Source organism: Balaenoptera musculus, chromosome 14 (assembly GCF_009873245.2).
Source record: "Balaenoptera musculus isolate JJ_BM4_2016_0621 chromosome 14, mBalMus1.pri.v3, whole genome shotgun sequence".
Taxonomy (NCBI): domain Eukaryota; kingdom Metazoa; phylum Chordata; class Mammalia; order Artiodactyla; family Balaenopteridae; genus Balaenoptera; species Balaenoptera musculus.
This window is the reverse complement of record NC_045798.1, coordinates 43,498,087-43,516,888: the sequence shown is the minus strand read 5'-3', so window position 1 is coordinate 43,516,888 and position 18,802 is coordinate 43,498,087. Positions and strand designations below refer to the sequence as shown.

The 18,802-nt window shown below is 41.4% G+C and overlaps 1 protein-coding gene across 1 annotated transcript in view; it reads left to right on the top strand.

The window, feature by feature from the left end:
• Positions 1-2,512, top strand: part of CHST9 (carbohydrate sulfotransferase 9) — a 242,137-nt gene extending 239,625 nt beyond the window's left edge. The window contains exon 7 of the mRNA XM_036823754.1: positions 1,424-2,512. Within this exon, the coding sequence (XP_036679649.1) occupies positions 1,424-2,512 (1,089 nt within the window). The remainder of the gene's footprint in view (positions 1-1,423) is intronic.
• The last annotated feature ends 16,290 nt before the right edge of the window (positions 2,513-18,802 follow it).

Genomic DNA, 18,802 nt, shown 5'->3' with positions numbered 1-18,802 from the left:
AGATCTATATCTATAGTTATCTACCTCTGTCTATATATATACACACATCTCCTCTAGGAAACATTCCCCAGCACTTCCTCCACACCTAGGCTGGTGGCCCTATGCTTTACTCCCCCCAGCACATCATTTATTCATTCATTTTTCCAATACCATGCTGACAACCCTACCTGTATAGCCTCAGTCCAGTCTTCTCAACCATCTCTTTCTAGTCTAAGTGAGATCATATTACTTCTCTGCTCAGAACACTCCAAAGCCTCTGTAGTTTAACCAGAGTAAAAGTCAGGGTTCTTACAAGTTTTGTCACTATCAGAGGATGCCACCTTGTAAACCCCATCTCCCATGTCTTCCTTTACCCAGTCACTTCCGCGAGTTGTAGGAAGGATATAGTCAGATGAAGAGCAGACAGTAAATGGGTTGATTCATCCCACTGACAAGAGAAATAAATTCTTATTCCACTTTTGATACAATTTTATGTAGCAGGACATCAAGTAGACTTTTTTGGTTTCCCTAGTCTTTCTTCACTTGGGAAAGAGGGAAGGGCTCATACATGAATGAAATTGTATGATAACATGATTATAGTTATGAAATTATTGTGATAAATGAATTTAGAAAAATAAAACATTTTCCAAGGGAAAAAAATATATATCACTTTTTGCAAGTGCTTGGAAAACTGAAGTAGTCACCAGAATTTTATAATTGGCCTTGCTACAATTTTAAGTTGTAATTTATTACTTTGAACTGTTCTGCGCATTACAGAATGTCCCCCAAAACAACAAAAATTTCAATCCAAATACAGCTACATTTTGTATCTACAATCAGATGCACTAAATCAATGCTTGAAGGTAACACACTCCTTAATAGCTCAAGAATCATTGACCTACAAAACGATGGAGTTATATTTTATTGCATTACAGGCAAAGCTTAGATAGAAAATTCAGGGCCTTTTCCTTTCTATCTTGTGTATACCTTTTTTTTTTTTTTTTTGCGTTTTGTAAGATTATATAATTGATACCCACAGATGCAAAGACAGTACAAAAACAATAACAAACTTACTATGATCATAGATTCAAATCAATAACTAGTAGTTTTATCCCAATAATATTCAGATAATTTAATATGAGAGTATTAATGTAATGCAGCACATGAACATTAAATGAATAACATCATAGTAGCCCAAATATATATACTATAAAATGTGAAGCTTTGGTTCAAAGTGATGCATGGATACCATTTTCATCATTACGTTTTCTATGAAGAAGCTTATTACAAAATGTATATTCCACATGCTTTGCTAAATTGTTCCGGCAGCTTACACGAAATGTGTGCCCCTTGATAGCATTTTAAAACAAATATTTTAAGTTCCTTATCAAATACCCACATTTGTGAATGTGCTTTCAACAATTCCCCTTCTCTATTTTAACAGAACCCCAAGTCCCACATGTCCGAGGAGCCCAAGAATAAAGAGGAAAATCTACTCAACTCTGAGAGGCCTACTAGGGTCTTCACAGAGAACAACCACTCCCAAGGAGAGGCTCAAGTTTTGAGTAGGATCACAGGGTCACCAACAATTCAGTTGATTGAAAAACATCACGGGACTAAGACCCTTTTCAGGAAGTTCAGCGAAATGAATTGGCCAGTGGACATTCGCCCTTTAAACAAAAGCTTAGTCACAGATAGCAAATGGAAGAGAATTGATGCAACTCAAGAAAAACGCAGGTCTTTCCTTCAGGAATTTTGCAAGAAGTACGGTGGGGTGAGTCGTCCTCAATCCCATCTCTTTCACATGGTCTCCAGGATCTATGTAGAAGATAAACACAAAATTTTATACTGCGAGGTACCAAAGGCTGGCTGTTCCAACTGGAAAAGAATTCTGATGGTACTCAACGGATTGGCCCCCTCCGCGTACAACATCTCCCATGATGCTGTTCATTACGGGAAGCATTTGAAAAAGCTCGACAGCTTCGACTTAAAAGGGATTTATACTCGTTTAAATACCTACACCAAAGCTGTGTTTGTTCGTGATCCCATGGAAAGATTAGTGTCTGCATTTAGGGACAAATTTGAACACCCCAATAGTTATTACCATCCAGTATTTGGAAAGGCAATTATAAAGAAATATCGGCCGAATGCCTGTGAAGAAGAATTAAATAATGGATCTGGCGTCAAATTCAAAGAGTTCATCCACTATTTGCTGGACTCCCACCGTCCAGTAGGAATGGACATTCACTGGGAAAAGATCAGCAAACTCTGCTATCCGTGTTTGATCCACTATGATTTTGTAGGAAAATTTGAAACTTTGGAAGAAGATGCCAATTACTTTTTACAGCTGATTGGAGCTCCAAAAAAGCTGAAATTTCCCAACTTTAAGGATAGGCACTCTTCTGATAAAAGAACCAATGCTCAGGTGGTGAGACAGTATTTAAAGGATCTGACTAGAACTGAGAGACAATTAATCTATGACTTTTATTACTTGGATTATTTGATGTTTAATTATACAACTCCATTTTTATAGTGTGCATTCATTTTCTAAAACCCTGGATGTACTTCATGATGATGGCCTCAAATCAGCTAGCTGTAATTTTCCTATAATTCTCTCTATGAGAAAAATTTAACTAAGTGCAGTTGTCTTGATTTAATGAAGATTTTTACCGAAGAGTATGAAACCAATTGGCACAAAGTTATAGGAAAATTACCACAGAGACATGTAAACAACTTCAGTTGCTCTAAAATGTTTGGAAAAGAGCTGCTTTTGCATTATGGATTATATTATAGAAGCAATAACCTAGCCAGCTGCTACATTAGGTACAACTGCCTCTTGCAAGGGTAGGAAAAGCGATCTAAAATGGCATGAGTGTATGTCGCCATCCTGGAATCTGTTGTCTAAAGTGTATGGAGATATTTTTAGCAGTCTGTGGCATATGAATCAAAAGTTGCATAGTCTTCTTGCACCCCTGGAAATCTTTCCATCAACTGTAATGATAAATCAATTTGGAAATGGTGTTTTGGACCTGAACATTTTACTTTAGATTGGAAGGCATGATGTGATTTACAATATGAGAATATAGCAGAAAAACCAGATGAATCTGTGGCTTTTTCTATTCAACAGCCAATAAAAAATGCACAACGTGCTAAGATCAAAGCAACAAAAGTAACCTTCCTCTTCCAGAAAAACTTGAGGGAATTGATTCTGTTTCCTTTTGAGCCCTTTTTGCAGAGACAAAATGAACGTAACCACTAAAGGTCTTCACTTTTGAAGCAGGCGACTGAGAAATTTAAGCCTCATCAGATATAAATGTGCTCCTCGTTCTGGTTTAATTGGGCAGGGGGGAAATTGTTTCAGGATGGAATAATCATCAAAAACAAAAGTTGCCACTCTGAATATAGACCTCAAACAATAACAAAGTTTTATAAGAATATTATTTGAATCAAAGCACCATGTGCATAGCTTTATATGTGGAATGTACTCTAAGAATAGCTTTTGTCTAATTATTCAGCTTGGGAATGACTTTTTAAAAACTAATATACCACTTCAAAGATAGGTTACGTTCTAGAGAATAAACATAGAGCCCCTAGAAACGTTTTTTTAATAGGCTTATGCATAAACAAAATAAGGTATTTTCTTTTCAAGTTTAAATATTCTATACTAACAGAATCAAATACTATTGTATTCAAGCAGTCAATCAAAGTCTTTGGAAAATAGGACCATGTGTCACCCCTATGGAAAGTTGTAATGCATTTTGGAAATTTTTTCCAAGGAACCCTAAATCTGCAGACGCGTTTGGATGGGAAATTTATTTTAATTGGTCGACGGTTACTCTGAGTTAAGCAAACCGCACATTCAAACCCTGTTTAAACACATTTCTTGAATATGTTCCTCTTCTCAAACTATCGGTTTTTTGTGTTTTGTTTTGTTTTGTTTTGTTTTTTTGGCCGTGTTGGGTCTTCGTTGATGCACGGGCTTTCTCCAGTTGCGGCGAGCGGGGGCTACTCTTTGTTGTGGTGTGCAAGCTTCTCATTGCGGTGGCTTCTCTTGTTGCGGAGCACAGGCTCCAGGCGCACGGGCTTCAGTAGTTGCAGCATGCGGGCTCATTAGTTGTGGCATGCAGTCACTAGAGTGTGTGGGCTCAGTAGCTGCGGCACACAGGCTTAGTTGCTCCATGGCATGTGGGATCTTCCTGGACCAGGGATCAAACCCGTGTCCCCTGCATTGGCAGTTGGATTCTTAACCACTGTGCCACCAGGGAAGTCCTATCTTTTTTTCTTGTCAGTAAATATTCAGTAATGCCTCTCAAAGAAAAGTAGGTATTAATATATGAATATTAATAGACCAAGAGAGTTACAACTGTGCTTATTTCATTTTGACTTCCCATTTCATGGCTGAGTTTTCATGAACTGCTTCATTCTTTACACCCGCCTGCCACATCCCATCTGTCTCCCGAGGAGAGGGGAACTGCAGCAGGCCGCCAGATCATAAGTATTAAACCTTCTAAACCAAACTTTTACTACTTTTCCACTCCATTTACTCTTGCCTCTAAACCGTACACTTAAGCTGTGCTCTCCGTTTTTAAGTAGTTTCACTCTAGAGCAATCTAAATTGTGTAATTTAAATTTTGCTATACCGTGTAGAGTGGATTCCTAGTCAGTTAGAGACATTGAACTTATCTTTTTACGGAGAAAAAGAGAGAAAGAATAGAAAATATGCCAAGCAGCCTGACATTTTATTCCTAAACTACACAAAACTAGTTTTAGATGGGATCTGCTATAAAGGATAGGGGAAGTTTTATCAAAGTTATTCCTAAAACCATATAAAGAACAAACCAAAAACCTTTCTTTTCATAACTTTGGGGGAAAAAATGGAAACAAGCATCCTCTCTTACTAACATTTCTAATGCACTTAAGAGGATGGAGTATATATATATATATATATATATATATATATATATATATATATATATATATATATATATATATTTATTTATTTATTTATTTATTTATATATATATGTTTATATAAAAAAACCAATCATATATATGTATATATATGATTGGCATCGGCGGTAGAGAAGAAGCGTGAGAGGAAGTGAACGATACAGTGCTCTCTAGCAAAGCCGTTCTATATCTTACACTGTAAAAGCTCCTTTCCCGACCCTTTCCGCAGACCCTATGTAACCGTAGGGAGCCCTTCCGTCATTCTTTTCCTCAGTGGACTCTCTGATGCCAGCTGGCATCCTGTGTGGTTGATTTCCAGGGGCCATGTGTGTTTTTAGGTAGGAAGAACATTCTTAATGTACCTGCTCTCCCTTTTAAATGATGTCTTTTCACATTAGGACCAAAGAAGCCATCATCATCCTGGATTCCTTGGGATTTTAAATACATTTCCCGTTTATCTCCCCTGAATTACTCTATTTCTTAGACCAGCTCACGTTCACCTTTGTCATTTCTGCCTGAGTATAAATGCCAAGTGTAAGCATCACTGTTCCATTGGACACTCACCATTTCTTGGATTTAGTTTCCTGAAGGCAAGTGACCAAATCTGGACTCATCTTCCAGATGTCCAGTGTTCCCATTTTAACATTAGCATGCTTTAGGTGTAATCGTTAGTCCTCTAATTAAACCCTAAGGATCTTATTTATTTTTATAGACAGCAGTAACACAGGCCCCTTCACTCTGTTATTCTCCTGTCTGGAATTACTATTAGGGTAACAAGTTGGCAATTAAGCCCAAAACTACAGTTATTTAACCTGGTAAACTACCCATGGATATGCATTATTGATGTGATTGTGTCCAGAAACTGCCGTAAACTTCAACGGAGACATTTTTGCACAGGACACCCAACTTTCTGATTTTCACATGTATTTGGAAATATCCATTGTCAATGGCAACATGGGGCCACTTGCTAAATTCTCTAACTTCAAGGTCTATAAATATTATCTAGCAATTCAAGAACTACTTGGACACCATTTATAATGACAAAGAGGAAAAAAGACTGTTAATTACACTTTTTTCATGAATAACTACTCTTCAAAAAGGTGTTACCTCCTAAACACTGTATATTAATGCTTAGCTGAAGGGAATATATAAGCAGATACAGAGAATTTTTGAATATTAAAGCTCTCTTTGAAAAGATCACTTGCTGAATTAGTATAAGTTGGAATTAGTAAGCTGGGGCTGCAATAAACATCCCCTACTCTGAATTCTCATTTGGCCCCTTGGGGCATCTTTAAAACTCTAGGCCTTTGTGGAATATGGTGAAGCAGAAACTTTGCCCCTGGCTAACATCCCCCGTGTGTCCTGATATTTGAAGAATGGTTGACCAAGGTGTTTAATAGTAGCTCAACCACCTGAGGACCTTAGACCAGGGCTAACATAATTTAGTTCTACCATTAGGGTCATACTGTCTCAATCTTAATCATAATCAATATAGTAATATTCATAATCATAACTAACAGTTATTCAGTACTTAAGTGCTTTTCATGCATTAATTTATTTAATCTCCATGGTCAATCTAAGTTAGGTCTTGTTATATGCACCCCCATTTCCCATGTATAATAAAGGAAGCTAAAGCAGGGTGTGCTTTAGTTAAATTACCAGCTGAAGAGGTATAGCTGGTAATTAGGTGGGGAGGCAGAATGAACCCAAGCAGCAAATACCACTACCAAACACTCTTCTTCTTTTTTTTTTTTAAATTAATTTGTTTATTTGTTTTTATTTTTGGCTGTGTTGGGTCTTCGTTGCTGTGCGCAGGCTTTCTCTAGTTGTGGCGAGCAGGGGTTACTCTTCATTGCAGTGCGCAGGCTTCTCATTGTCATGGCTTCTCTTGTTGTGGAGCACGGGCTCTAGGTACGCAGGCTTCAGTAGTTGTGGCATGCGGGCTCAGTAGTTGTGGCTCGCGGGCTCTAGAGCGCAGGCTCAGTAGTTGTGGTGCACGGGCTTAGTTCCTCCATGGCATGTGGGATCTTCCCGGACCAGGGCTCGAACCCGTGTCCCCTGCATTGGCAGTTGGATTCTTAACCGCCGAACCACCAGGAAAGCCTCAAACACTCTTCTTAGAATAGTATAAACTTAACTACTTACTTTTGGTTTCTCTTACCTATATTCAGAACAGCCAAAGGCAAGAAATATATATTGGCACGTGAAAACTTTTTTGACATTTCAAATCAGCTTATTTCTTTATTCCTGTTGAGTTAAACTGACAAATTCAAAGATTTTATAAAAAATTAGGCTTCCTCTCCCTCCTCCTTTTTTTGTCTTCCGAGTTGATCATGAGACACAAAGTTTTCAAAAAGAGAAAAAGTCGTTGGAACAAATTTAGTCTAACAGAAACAAAATGTCATTTTGACAAGAAAGTCCAGACAGATACAGCAGTGGGCAAGGTCACGGGGGACATAGTTCAAGAGGAAGGGAGTTCGGCCAGTTTTCCGCGCGTCAGCACTTGATGGCCGTTGAAGATGCTCGTGACTCAGCAAGTCAGCCAAAGGGAAAGCTCCATGACTACTGTTAGAAACTAAGCAATTGTGCTCGTATCTTTTTCCTGAGTTCCCATCCCCAGTACTAGTTTAGTAGTTAGATAACCCTAAACTAACTCAGGAAGACTGTAGAAAAGAATAGAGGAGCAGCTTGACTTAAACCAACTGAAAACCACCATGAAAAAAGTCAAATTAAATAAGTGCTCAGCTAGAAGAAGGCAGACTTTTCCTAGGACTGCGGACGCTCTACCTGAGGAAGGTCAACTCTGAGTCCAACAAAAGAGTATTGCCCTGCATCATTTAATTCTCAGGATTGCCTCGTCCCTCCCGTCTTGGGTTTTCACCAGGATCTTATTCTTCAAGATGAATTTCTTCAAATCCACTTAAGCGATCATTTTTTCTCATCTCTGAGCCTCTGCTCAAGTCTTACCTTCTATTGAAATACTTTCTCTCTGGACATTCATTTCATGTTAACTCACCAAGGAATCTTTTTAGACTAGTCAATTTTCAAATCTTATCTCTTCATGAACTCTCTCATCAATGGAAAAAGGCAGAATGGTCTCCTCCTGATATGACATGCATCCGATTCTTCTTCTCCTGCCAATTAATGCAGGCATTCCTTCCCTTCCTTTTTTTTTTTTTTTTGCTTCATTAATTTATTTGTTCATTTGCTATATCCCTCTTTATATGCATACAAAATCTCTATTGTCATTGGAATGTGTCTTAGGTCTTCCAAGAGTGTTGTTTATTTCACTTTGCACAGTTTCTAGCAAAGCATTGCATGGAAAGAGTTCCTTTAATAAATGTTTTCATGATGTTGTGTAAAGGTTCCCCGACTGTTTCTCTTAGTGTATAATGTGTATATTTCTGCCTATGACTTTCAGGCATCTATAGGCCCAGTGGATCTAAAGAGGAGGCTCCAGAGCAGGGCAACTGGGGGAAGTGAACAAAGCCACATGCCTTTTCTATACTAACAGTCACACCTTAACCTAAAGTATAGCTGTGGACACAGCAATCTTGTATTGATACATTTCTAAGGTGACATATTTGTTTATGAAGTTTTCAGAGGAAATGTTGAAAAAATGCATAATTCCGGTCAATATAAGAGCCATTTACTGAGCACCTACTGGGTAGCAGACACCAGAAAAATACATACATCACTTGACATGAAGAGTATGTGAAAATACTAAATATTTTAGTATTTAGTAATCTTTAGTAATTTTGTAATCTAGTAATTTAGTAATCTTTAGTAATACTAAAGAGTATGTGAAAATATGAAAGTTACATATTATTCCACCCATCATTCTATAAATGAGAAAACTGAGGGTCAGAGAGGTTTAATGACTAGCTCCAGAGCCAGCTTCCCACCAAGGTCTCTCTGGCTCCAAAGCTAAGACCACACTAGCCGCCTACAGGCCAGATCTGGCCACAGATACTTTTGGTTTGACCTACAATGCATTTTATTTAATATTTGGATTAGTTGGCAACCTTTTAAATTGGGACTCTTTGGTCAGTGATGGGGAATTTCTGTTACCCTCCATCCTACCTGTCTGCCTGAAAACATGCAGAATCAAGGTCAGCCCCTTCAGGTGAGGCCAGAGCTCTCTCTTGTTCATGCTCTCCACCTAGCCATCATCACTCATTTACCTTGCCTGGCTGACTCCTAAGTGTCCCACTCTTCAATCCCTGCTCTGAAGACTATGTTCTTCCATCCACCAAGCTTCCAAAGGCAAAGCGATTTCTGAATATTTTCTTTGTCTATGTTTGCGTTGTGCGATCCATGAGGTCATCACGTTTTGGGTTTCCTTATCCTCACTCGAAATACTGCTTGTCCTTTGGTCTTCTACCCAGTGTGATGGCCAAACAATATTTCATCGTTTAAAGAAATCTCTTTTGACCAACAAAAGAGATGTTGGGAGAAATCCAGTACCTTTCTTTGGCATCCTTCTGTCTTAGCCAGTGGGTACCCCTGGAAATAACAGTCCTTCCCCTCCCCTTCGGCAGAGATGAGTCATTCTCCCATGCCCTCAGAACCTTGGCATCTAGGGACAAAAGCTGGTTCACACTGATATATCCAGACTCTTATTCGATAACCTTCCTGCAAAAACTCCTCCTGTTTTGAAGGTGTACTTACTCTTCCTCAACTCTGAAAATTGCCCGTTTCCCAGATTTCTCTGAGGATTTCCCTATCTGGCTCATAACACTCCTCTCCACCCCCTTCCTGCAATTATCCTGGGTGACGTTAGCATTCCCGATGACTTTCCACCAGCTCTGTTTCTCAATGCTCTAACTTCTCTTTCTCCCACTTCAACTCTTGGACAGCTGGAGAAAACAGAAACACAGCCATGAAAATCAATAGCCACAACTTTTGTCCCCAAAGAGCAAAAAAAACTGTAGTAACCTATATAGTACTTCATTTTATCCATTCATTTCCTCAAAATATATCCAAGGCTTAGAAAAATGTTCTTCAGAAATATTTTGAATTGAAATGTACTTGGCACTCTAGAGTAATTACCGAATTAAAATGACAATATTACTAGGGTGACTGTAATTATCCTTAGGAAAAAATAAATCCTGATTTAGTTTATCAGTTCTTCAAAAAATATAATGTATGGACCACCTGGACCAAATTTTTGTTAGAAACAGATTTCTGTAGCCCACCCAGGATGCACTGAATCAGAATCTCTTGAAACCCACTTGGGAATTTTTTTTAACAATCTCCGGGGATGAGTCTTACATACAGCAAAGTTTGAGCACCACTTATATGTGTGTGATTTTTTAAAAACCCTGGTCGATTGTAAGCGGTAATAAAGCCTGCTCCTTTCATTCCATTGCTCTGTTGAAAAGTTAAAAACTCTCAACTGAGAGATGGGTCAGCAGGTGGTGGTACCAAAGCCTGGCATGGGATTTTGACCAGTGCTGAAGCAGAAACTTGGCATCTGAGGCTGCCAGCTGCAAGAACTAGAGCTGAAATGAAGTGAGTTATGGGGACAGCGCTGGACACTGCCCAGGCTTTTTGAAAGCTTTCAGGATGAAATGGGGAGATGGAAACTTTCCCCTTTTGAAACACAAAAGACAAATGTGTACTGAGGGTAATTCTGGCAACTCAACTCCACACTAAACCAAGTGAAGACAGGATGAGTTTCTCCAATAAAAAATAAAAAACCTTTTTCAAATTGAACTAAGATGATTGAAAATGGAAAATATTTGCTATTTGGGTTATTAGTTTGAAAGCAAGTGCCCCAGGAAATATTTTGCAATTAACTTAAATCATAAGAATGTACATTTCTTGGGCTTCATTAAAGAATTTGTCTCTCCTTTCCTTTCTGTGAGGTTGAACCACATAACATTGTCAACATCTGAATACTTCTGACATACAATCACAGCATTTTTAATGTTCCCACTCTGAGTTCTACTGCTGCCTACCAAATTCTAGCTACACTAGCATTTGCCTGGAGTATTAGAAATCGCCTCTGGAAAACGCCCTACCCCTCACCACTCTTCCCTTTTCTTTTCTCTTTTTTCTCTTTTTTCCTTTTTAAATGTTTGATTGCGGTTAAATACACATAACCTAAAATTTACCATCTTAACCATTTTTAATTCATCATGCAACCATCACCACCATCCGTCTCCAGAATTCTTTTCATCCTCAAAACTGAAGTGTCATACCCATTATTATTTAAATAACTCCCTCTCCCCTTCCTCCAGCCCCCGGTAACCGCATTCTACTTTGCATCTCTATGAATTTGACTACTCTAGGTACACCATATAAGTGGAATCATACAGTTTCTGACCTTTTGTGACTGGTTTCTTTCACTCAGCAAAATGTCCTCAAGGATCACCCACGCTGGAGACATGTCAGAATTGCCCTCCTTTTAAAACTGAATTATGTTCCCTTGTACATATAACTTCTCCCTTTAATCCACTCTGCACACTTCGAAAATAAACTTCCTACAGCGTCATTCTGCTCCCAGCTTCTCATTGCCTGGCTTTAAGACCCTCAGCAATATAACTTTTACCCAGTATTACCTGATAATGGCATCAGACCCATTATTATCCAGCCAAATTGAACTATCACATTCCCTGAAAATATCCTTGCTCTTCTCCCTATTTTGTTCCTACTATTTGCACTGCCTGTGGTGTCCATTCTTCTCTCTCTTAAATGGCCTCCTCACAGGCCCCCTCCAACATGATGCTGCCTCCCATCCCCCCATTCTAACCCCATCCCTCCCTCCCCACCATCACCATCCCTCACTCAGCTGCTTCACCCACTCTGCCTGGGGAATCTCTTCCGTTCCCCTTGCTGTAACTCCACCCATAGACTGATGGCTCCCAAATCCCTGTCTCTAGCCCACATGTCTGTAGTGGACCTTGACTCAGATTTCCAACTTCCTGCTGGACCTCTTCACCTAGATGGCCCATGGGCACTCCCAGCTCCACATGACGGAAGCTGAACTCATCATCTAACCCCCAAACCCGTTTTTTTCCTTATTTGATGCCATCACCATTCATCTCCTCTGTCTCCCATGACAGGAGCCGAGGAGTCAAGCCAGACCTCTCCCTGCGCTGACCCCCCATAGCCAGAGGCAAGCCCACTAACTTCACCACCTACATCTTCCTCAAGCTTCTCCTCTCCTCCCATCCATTCTGCTACTTTCCTAGTTCAAACCCTCACCCTGTCTGGCCTGCAACACTGCAATACTTTCTAACTGTCCTCCCACCCTTGTTCTCAACGCCATCCTCCATACTGCCATATTCACTCTAAGATGTAAACCCAAGCCTGGCATTTCTCCACTTAAAGCTCCTTAGTGGTGCCAATCATCCAACTTTGTCTCCTAACACATGCGCAGTGTCCTCCATGATCCTAATTCTTCTCCAACCACATTTTCTGCCAGTTCCTACCTCCCTGCTTCCTCTCCAACGACCTAGAATGGCCATGATCCCCGGACAGTGGGTGGTTTCCTGCCTCCTGCCTTTGCTCATCCTGTCCCCTCTGCTGGAGCATCATCTACCCTCCATTCACCTCCTGAGGCCTCCTAATCCCTAACCTCAGCTCGGACAGGCATCCCTTGCCTCTGCCTTGGCTCGCATGAGATGCCCTGCTCCTGTGTTACTGGGAAGCAAAATCCTATGGTGGTTAAGAGCTGGGGCTTGTCATACATAAGAACTGGGTTTGAATCCCATGTCTTCAACTTTCAAACTTTGGGACTTCTGCAATTTATTTAACTTCTCTGAGTGCTAGTTTTCTCATATCAAAAATGAGGATAGCAATGCCTACCTTGTAAGGTTATTGTGAGCAATAAGTGGGAAACTTGTGTAAAGTGTTTAATAAGTGCTCAATTAATTATAACTACTGTTATTATCCCATTAGACCCTTGCGTATCTCTATCTTTGCACTTATAGAATTCTAATTGTTTCTGTATGTGTCTGGCTCCCCCAGTACACTGAATTCCTTGTCTTGTTCATCTCTGTAACCTCAGAGAAGGCACTCACTAAATATTTGTTGAAGAAATGAATGCAGGAACGAATCTCGCATGCCTACCCCTATGTTGGCATTGCACTGCGTCCTTCCTTTATGGCATTATGACTCGTATTATGACAATATGAAAATGTGTCTTAACTTTTCTGTTAGATTCTAAGTTACCTGAGGGCAGAAACCATGTCTTGCTCAATAAATGTACATGTAATTGAATTTCAGACTTACAAGTGTTGATTCTTTTAAATAAGATAATCGTCTAAAATAGTGGGCTTTCTAACCACAACGTAGAAACAAATAAGAAAAACCTGTCACACCTGCCATCTTCAGCCCCTTTCTTTCCATTATCTCTACATCCTGACTGGGCTGAGCCTCGATCTCCTCAGATAAGCACACTGTTCCCCATCTCAGGGCCTTTCTGAGCATCTGGTGCCAATGCACATGCAACCTGTAGGTAGAGGAGAGTTAATACCTGATGGGGAGAGCTTTTGATCAATGGGAAGTGGGACCAAGTGGACATATTACTCTCCCTTTATTTCCTCAACAGACAGTACAGAGACTTTTCTTTTTCCAGTGGTTCTACTGGCAGCCAGCTAGACATCGCATCCTCACGGTGGCCACCCTCCCGTCCCTGATTCACTCCACTGACCCTCACTTCAGCTCCCTGGGGTTGTACTGATTGTACCGATTCAGGACAAGCATGTAAGACCTCTGCCTCAGATGCTGCCTTCTTGGGAACCGGGGTGTAGTAGTTTCCTACAGCTGCTATAACAAAGTACCTAAAACTGGGTGCCTTAAAACAACAGAGATGTACCTTCTCACAGTTCAGGAGGCCAGAAGTCTGAAATCAAGCTTTCTGTTTCGTTGGCTCCTTATGGAGACTCTGAGGGAGGTTTTGTCCCATGCCCTTCTCCTAGCTTCTGGTGATTGCCAGCAAACCTTGGCTTTTCTCATCTTGTAGCTTCATCCCTCCAATCTCGGCCTCCATCATCAAATGGCATTCTTCCCGGGGTGCTTGTGGGTCTCTTCAGGTGGCCTTCTTGTAAGGGCACCACTCACTGAATTTAGGGCTCACCCAATCCACTATGACTTCATCTTAACAACTAATTTCATCTGCAAAGACCCTATTTCCAAATACAGTTACCTTCCAAGGTTCCAAGTGGTCATGAATATTCAGAACGCTCGCCCAGTGTACTGGGCTACAACAGTGGGAGCCAAGAGTGACGTGATGGTAATCCCTAACAAGCAGGGGCATCACAGTTACTAAGGCTTTTACCTGTGGTTAGTGAGTGGTTAGATGAGGTTCAAGTGGAAGGTGAGTCATTGAAATATGCAGTGTCTGGACCATGATAATTATAAGGGCTGTGGAGTAGGCTGGCTTCTTCTAACAGCATTTGAAACCCTGAAGAAGGAAGATATAGGCTCAGGGTGGACTACTGCCAACTCAGGGTATTCTTTCAAAGCCAGAGAGCCTATGACAGCTTTGAAGAAGACTTTCAACTCCTGAAGCATCAGGGCAGATTCTGCTGCAAAATCAGGCCCAGGATCAAACTGTGATGGTGGCTGAGTTGAACACTAAGATCTGGGATGGGAGTTCTTTAGATAGAAGAGTCTTGAACATCCAGCCAAGCAGGAGCAACCCCCTTCCCCTTGCCTGACAACAACCTCACCTTCCATGAAGGTCACACAGAAACACACCGAAGGCAGGGATAAGACGATGCTTATTTTCCTCAAGATCTTCCATTACCCCCTTCATTACCTCCAGGCTGATACTAAGATCAGCACAGCCCAACAGGGGACATTCTGGTATAAAATAGTTTGCATGCTGAAAGCATCACCAATATCAATCAGCAGGAATCAGAAGAACACATGTGAGAGTGAAATTTGAGGGTGTTGGTTAGGTGGGGACAAGATGAAATACAAAGTTGGAAAGGGCACAATTTATGGACATGGTGGAACTACCTATGTTGTTCTTGCAAAGATTCCTGGAGCTAATCCTAATGGTTGGTACGGTTCCTTGAATGTTGGGTATGATTATGGCCTACAGAAAATAAATGGAGATGCCAGAACTTTGGGCACAGTACCAAGGAAGGGATCAGACGCCTCCAGATGGGAAATTGTCAAAATGGACTTAATGTGTAAAACCGTGGAACTCACCACTGGACCATGATAACCAGGACAGATCACAAAACACTCCTTTCTCTAAGGCAATACGGAATGCACTAGTGAGTACAAGCTCATTTTTGAGAAGCTCAACAAATTTTTCTGTAGGGCATTTTTGAGAAGCTCAACAAATTTTTCTGTAGGGCAGGATTGACAGTTGAAGATGCTGTAAGAGAACTGGACACTATAACATGACTGGGGATGATGGTGTGGGGATGGTAGAAGCCAGGTGTACACTGGGCTTTCTGAGACAAGGTAGATGTGGTTCCCATAATGGGTGAGAAGACTGGGGTGGTAATCAGGGGGCTGGATCTGCAGTGATCTGTAGCAATGGTTAATAGATCATTTGAATCTGGAGGCAAGATGGATGGCCAGCTGATCACGATGTTTCTCAATTTATGTAATTAAAGCACTTGAGAGGAGAGAGCAGATGGTGAAATCCTCTGCTTCAGTGAAAAAGCATGGATGTTCGTGCAGTTTCCAGACCTATGCTGGTCTACAGACAGAGCTCCTTGGTTGAAACGAAGATCTTATCCCCTTGAGAAAGGGCCTTGCAAAACTATGACAAGAGGACATGGTAAAAATTCCCCCAGTCTTTTCAAAAAGGGACTTGCCATCATTTGTTATGATAACTACACTTTGGGAAGATACCCAGACTTTTCCAGGGCTGTAAGATATAGGGTCTGAAATAACATTGATACCTAAGGATGCAAAACGCCATCATGATCCTCCAGTTAGAGTAGAGGCTTGTGGAGACCTAGTGATAAGTGGAATTTCAACCTGTATCTATTTTTCAGTGAGTCCAATGGGTTCACAGACCTACCCTGTGTTTGTTTTCTCTGTCTCTGAGTTTGTAATTGGGATAGATATACTTAGAAGTGGCATAATTCTCACATTGGTCCCCTTAGCTGTGTGGTCCTGGCCATTATGATAGGAAAAGATGAGTGGAATCCCCTAAAACTGCTTCCACCCTTGGCCAAGATGCTAAATCAGAAACACCACATCCCAGGAGTACTTTCAGATTTTAAGTCCTCAAATACTTAAAAGATGCAAGGGCAATACTCTCCATCACCTCCCTATTCAAGAGCTACTGTAATCTAAACCAAAGGATAGCTGGCCAGACATGGTGTCTTTGCTGCATCAGATCAGCACCGCCTCTGACATCTGCTTTGTGGATTTTGATCTAGGGAAAGCATTCTTCTCTTTCAATAGAAAAGATCAAACACAGATCACCTTCACACAAAAGAGAGAATGTTCACTTTCTTGCTCCAAGGCTATGTTAATTCTGTTGCCTTTTGTTGGAGTATGCTCCACAGAGAGCTTGATTACCTTGACATTCTGCAAATCATCACATTGGCTCACTCTACTGATAACATCATGTTAATTTGCCCTGTAGAACAGGAAATGGCAAGTTCCCCAGATGTCCTAGAAAGATACATGTGTGCAACAGAGTGGGAGGTAAAACCCTGAAATTTTAAGAGTCTCCCACATCAGTAAAGGTTTTGGAGGTATAGCACTCTGGGAGATGTGGGGCATTGCCTCTACGGAAATGACAAGTTGTTGTACCTTGCATCTCTCACCACTAAGAAGGAGGCTAAGTTCATGGTGTACCTCCTTGGATTTTAGAGGCAGCAAATACTGTACTTGGGGATACTGGTCTGATCCATGTTGGGAGACACTCAGGGGACTGCCAGTTCAGGGGCAGCTCAGACCAAGAGAGGACCCGGAAGCAAGCCCAGGCTAGGGTGAAAGCTGCTCTGTCACTTGGCAACATGACCCAGCATGTCTGATAGTACCAGATGTGCCTACGATGGATAAAGATGCTATAAGAATTTCTGGCAAGTCCCAACAGAAGAGCTGCAACACAGGCCTCTTGGGTTCTGGAGCAAATCCATGCCTTCAGCAGTTTTAGACTACTCTCCTTTTGGAAAATAGTTGTTGGCACCTAAGAGAGAAAGTACCTGACCATGGGATGCCTATGGAACTCCAGTAACTGGAGCTTCCTATTAAGAATGGAGTGTTATCAGATCCACAAAGTTATAAGGTCAGATATGCGCGGCAGCGATCCAATATACAGCAGAAATATTCTATTTATAATCAGGCCTGGCAGTTCTAGAAGGTGTGAGCAAATCACATAAATAGGTGGTAAATAGGCGACTTATATTCCCATGCCACCTGCCTCTGTCGCATGGATGTTTCTCCATCAACTCACACCTATGGTCTGAAGGTGACCAACTGATGGAAGAAATAACCAGGGCCTGGTTCACAGCTGGCTTAATGTGATATGTTGTTTTCACAAAAATAGACAGCAGCCCCATTATAACCCCTCGGGGTGGTTCTTAAGGACAGAGGCAAAAGTAATTTCCTGCAGATGAGAAAGCTATAAGAAAATATATTTGGTCAACCACTTTGCATGGAAGGAGGAACCTGAGAGGTAGACATGCAAGGGTCTCTAGGTAGAGACCAGTAGTATCAACAGCTCAGCTCTGTTCAAGAAAAGGCCCGAAAAAAAATAAGGTTGAGAGAATAAGGAAAATGAGATCTACAGAGAAGATACATGGACATATGAGAATGGCACAAACAGTGCATGAAGATCTTTCTGTCTCAGGAGCATCCATCCCAAGGGAATCTCTCAACAATCACGTAGACAGAAGGGCTATCAGTTTGCCTCTCAGCTTTGCCTCCCCGGTGTTGGTACAGCGGGTGCATGAGCAGAGTGACCATGAGAGCAGGGATGGAGGCATTGCATGGGTCCCACAGCGTGACTCCCTGTCACCAACACAGATCGAGCTCCTGCCACTGCTGAAGGCCCTCTCTGCTTGCAGCAAAGACTAGGCAGCTACTTGCCATCCACTGATTCCATTGGACCTGTTCCACTCTGGAGGGAGCAGCAATTTGTCCTACTGGAATCTATATCTGTTCCAAATGTAGGTTTGCCCTTCGTGTCAGGACATTCAGAAAGACTGATCTACCAACAGGTGTCCCACCCAACACTGCCTCCAATCAAGAGATTCATTTTTTGGCAAATGAGGTATGACGGTGGGTGCACAACCATGGAATCCACTAGACTGACCATGTATTGCTTTCCCCAGAAGTAGCCAACAAAAGATGGAATGGCCTGTTTGTTAGAGACTCAGCTAAGGCACCAGCTTGAGAAATACACCTGTCTGAGTTGGGTCCTCGTCCTTCAGGATACAGCATATATACTGAATGATAGAGCTGTGTCCCAATAACTGGAATACGAGGCTGTTTCTCTCTTCATTACTCACAGCGAATGACTTGCAGAATTTGTGTTTCCCATTCCTGGAAACTTAGACCGCTGGGTTTGATTTACTGGTTCCCAGAGAGGAAATTTTCAGCAAGGAGAAATGATAAAGTCCCATTAAGTTTCTGAACACTTTGGACTCCTCTGCCACTGGGGGTGGAGGAGGGGGGGGCGCGGGGGGAAGGCAAAGAAAGGAGTCACTCTACTGGCAAGGGGATTTGACTCTGATTCCATAAGAAACTAGAGATGCTTCTGCCCAATAGGGACAGGAAGGAGGAAGTCTAGAACCCAGGGGACTCTTGGAAGGTCTCTTAGTGCCTTCACACCCAGGGAGAACAGAAAATAAGCAATGGCAGCAATCCCAGTCCTCCGAGCAAAAAGCAACTAAATGTCTCACATCCCTGAAGGATGCCAATCTGGGTGGTGACACCAG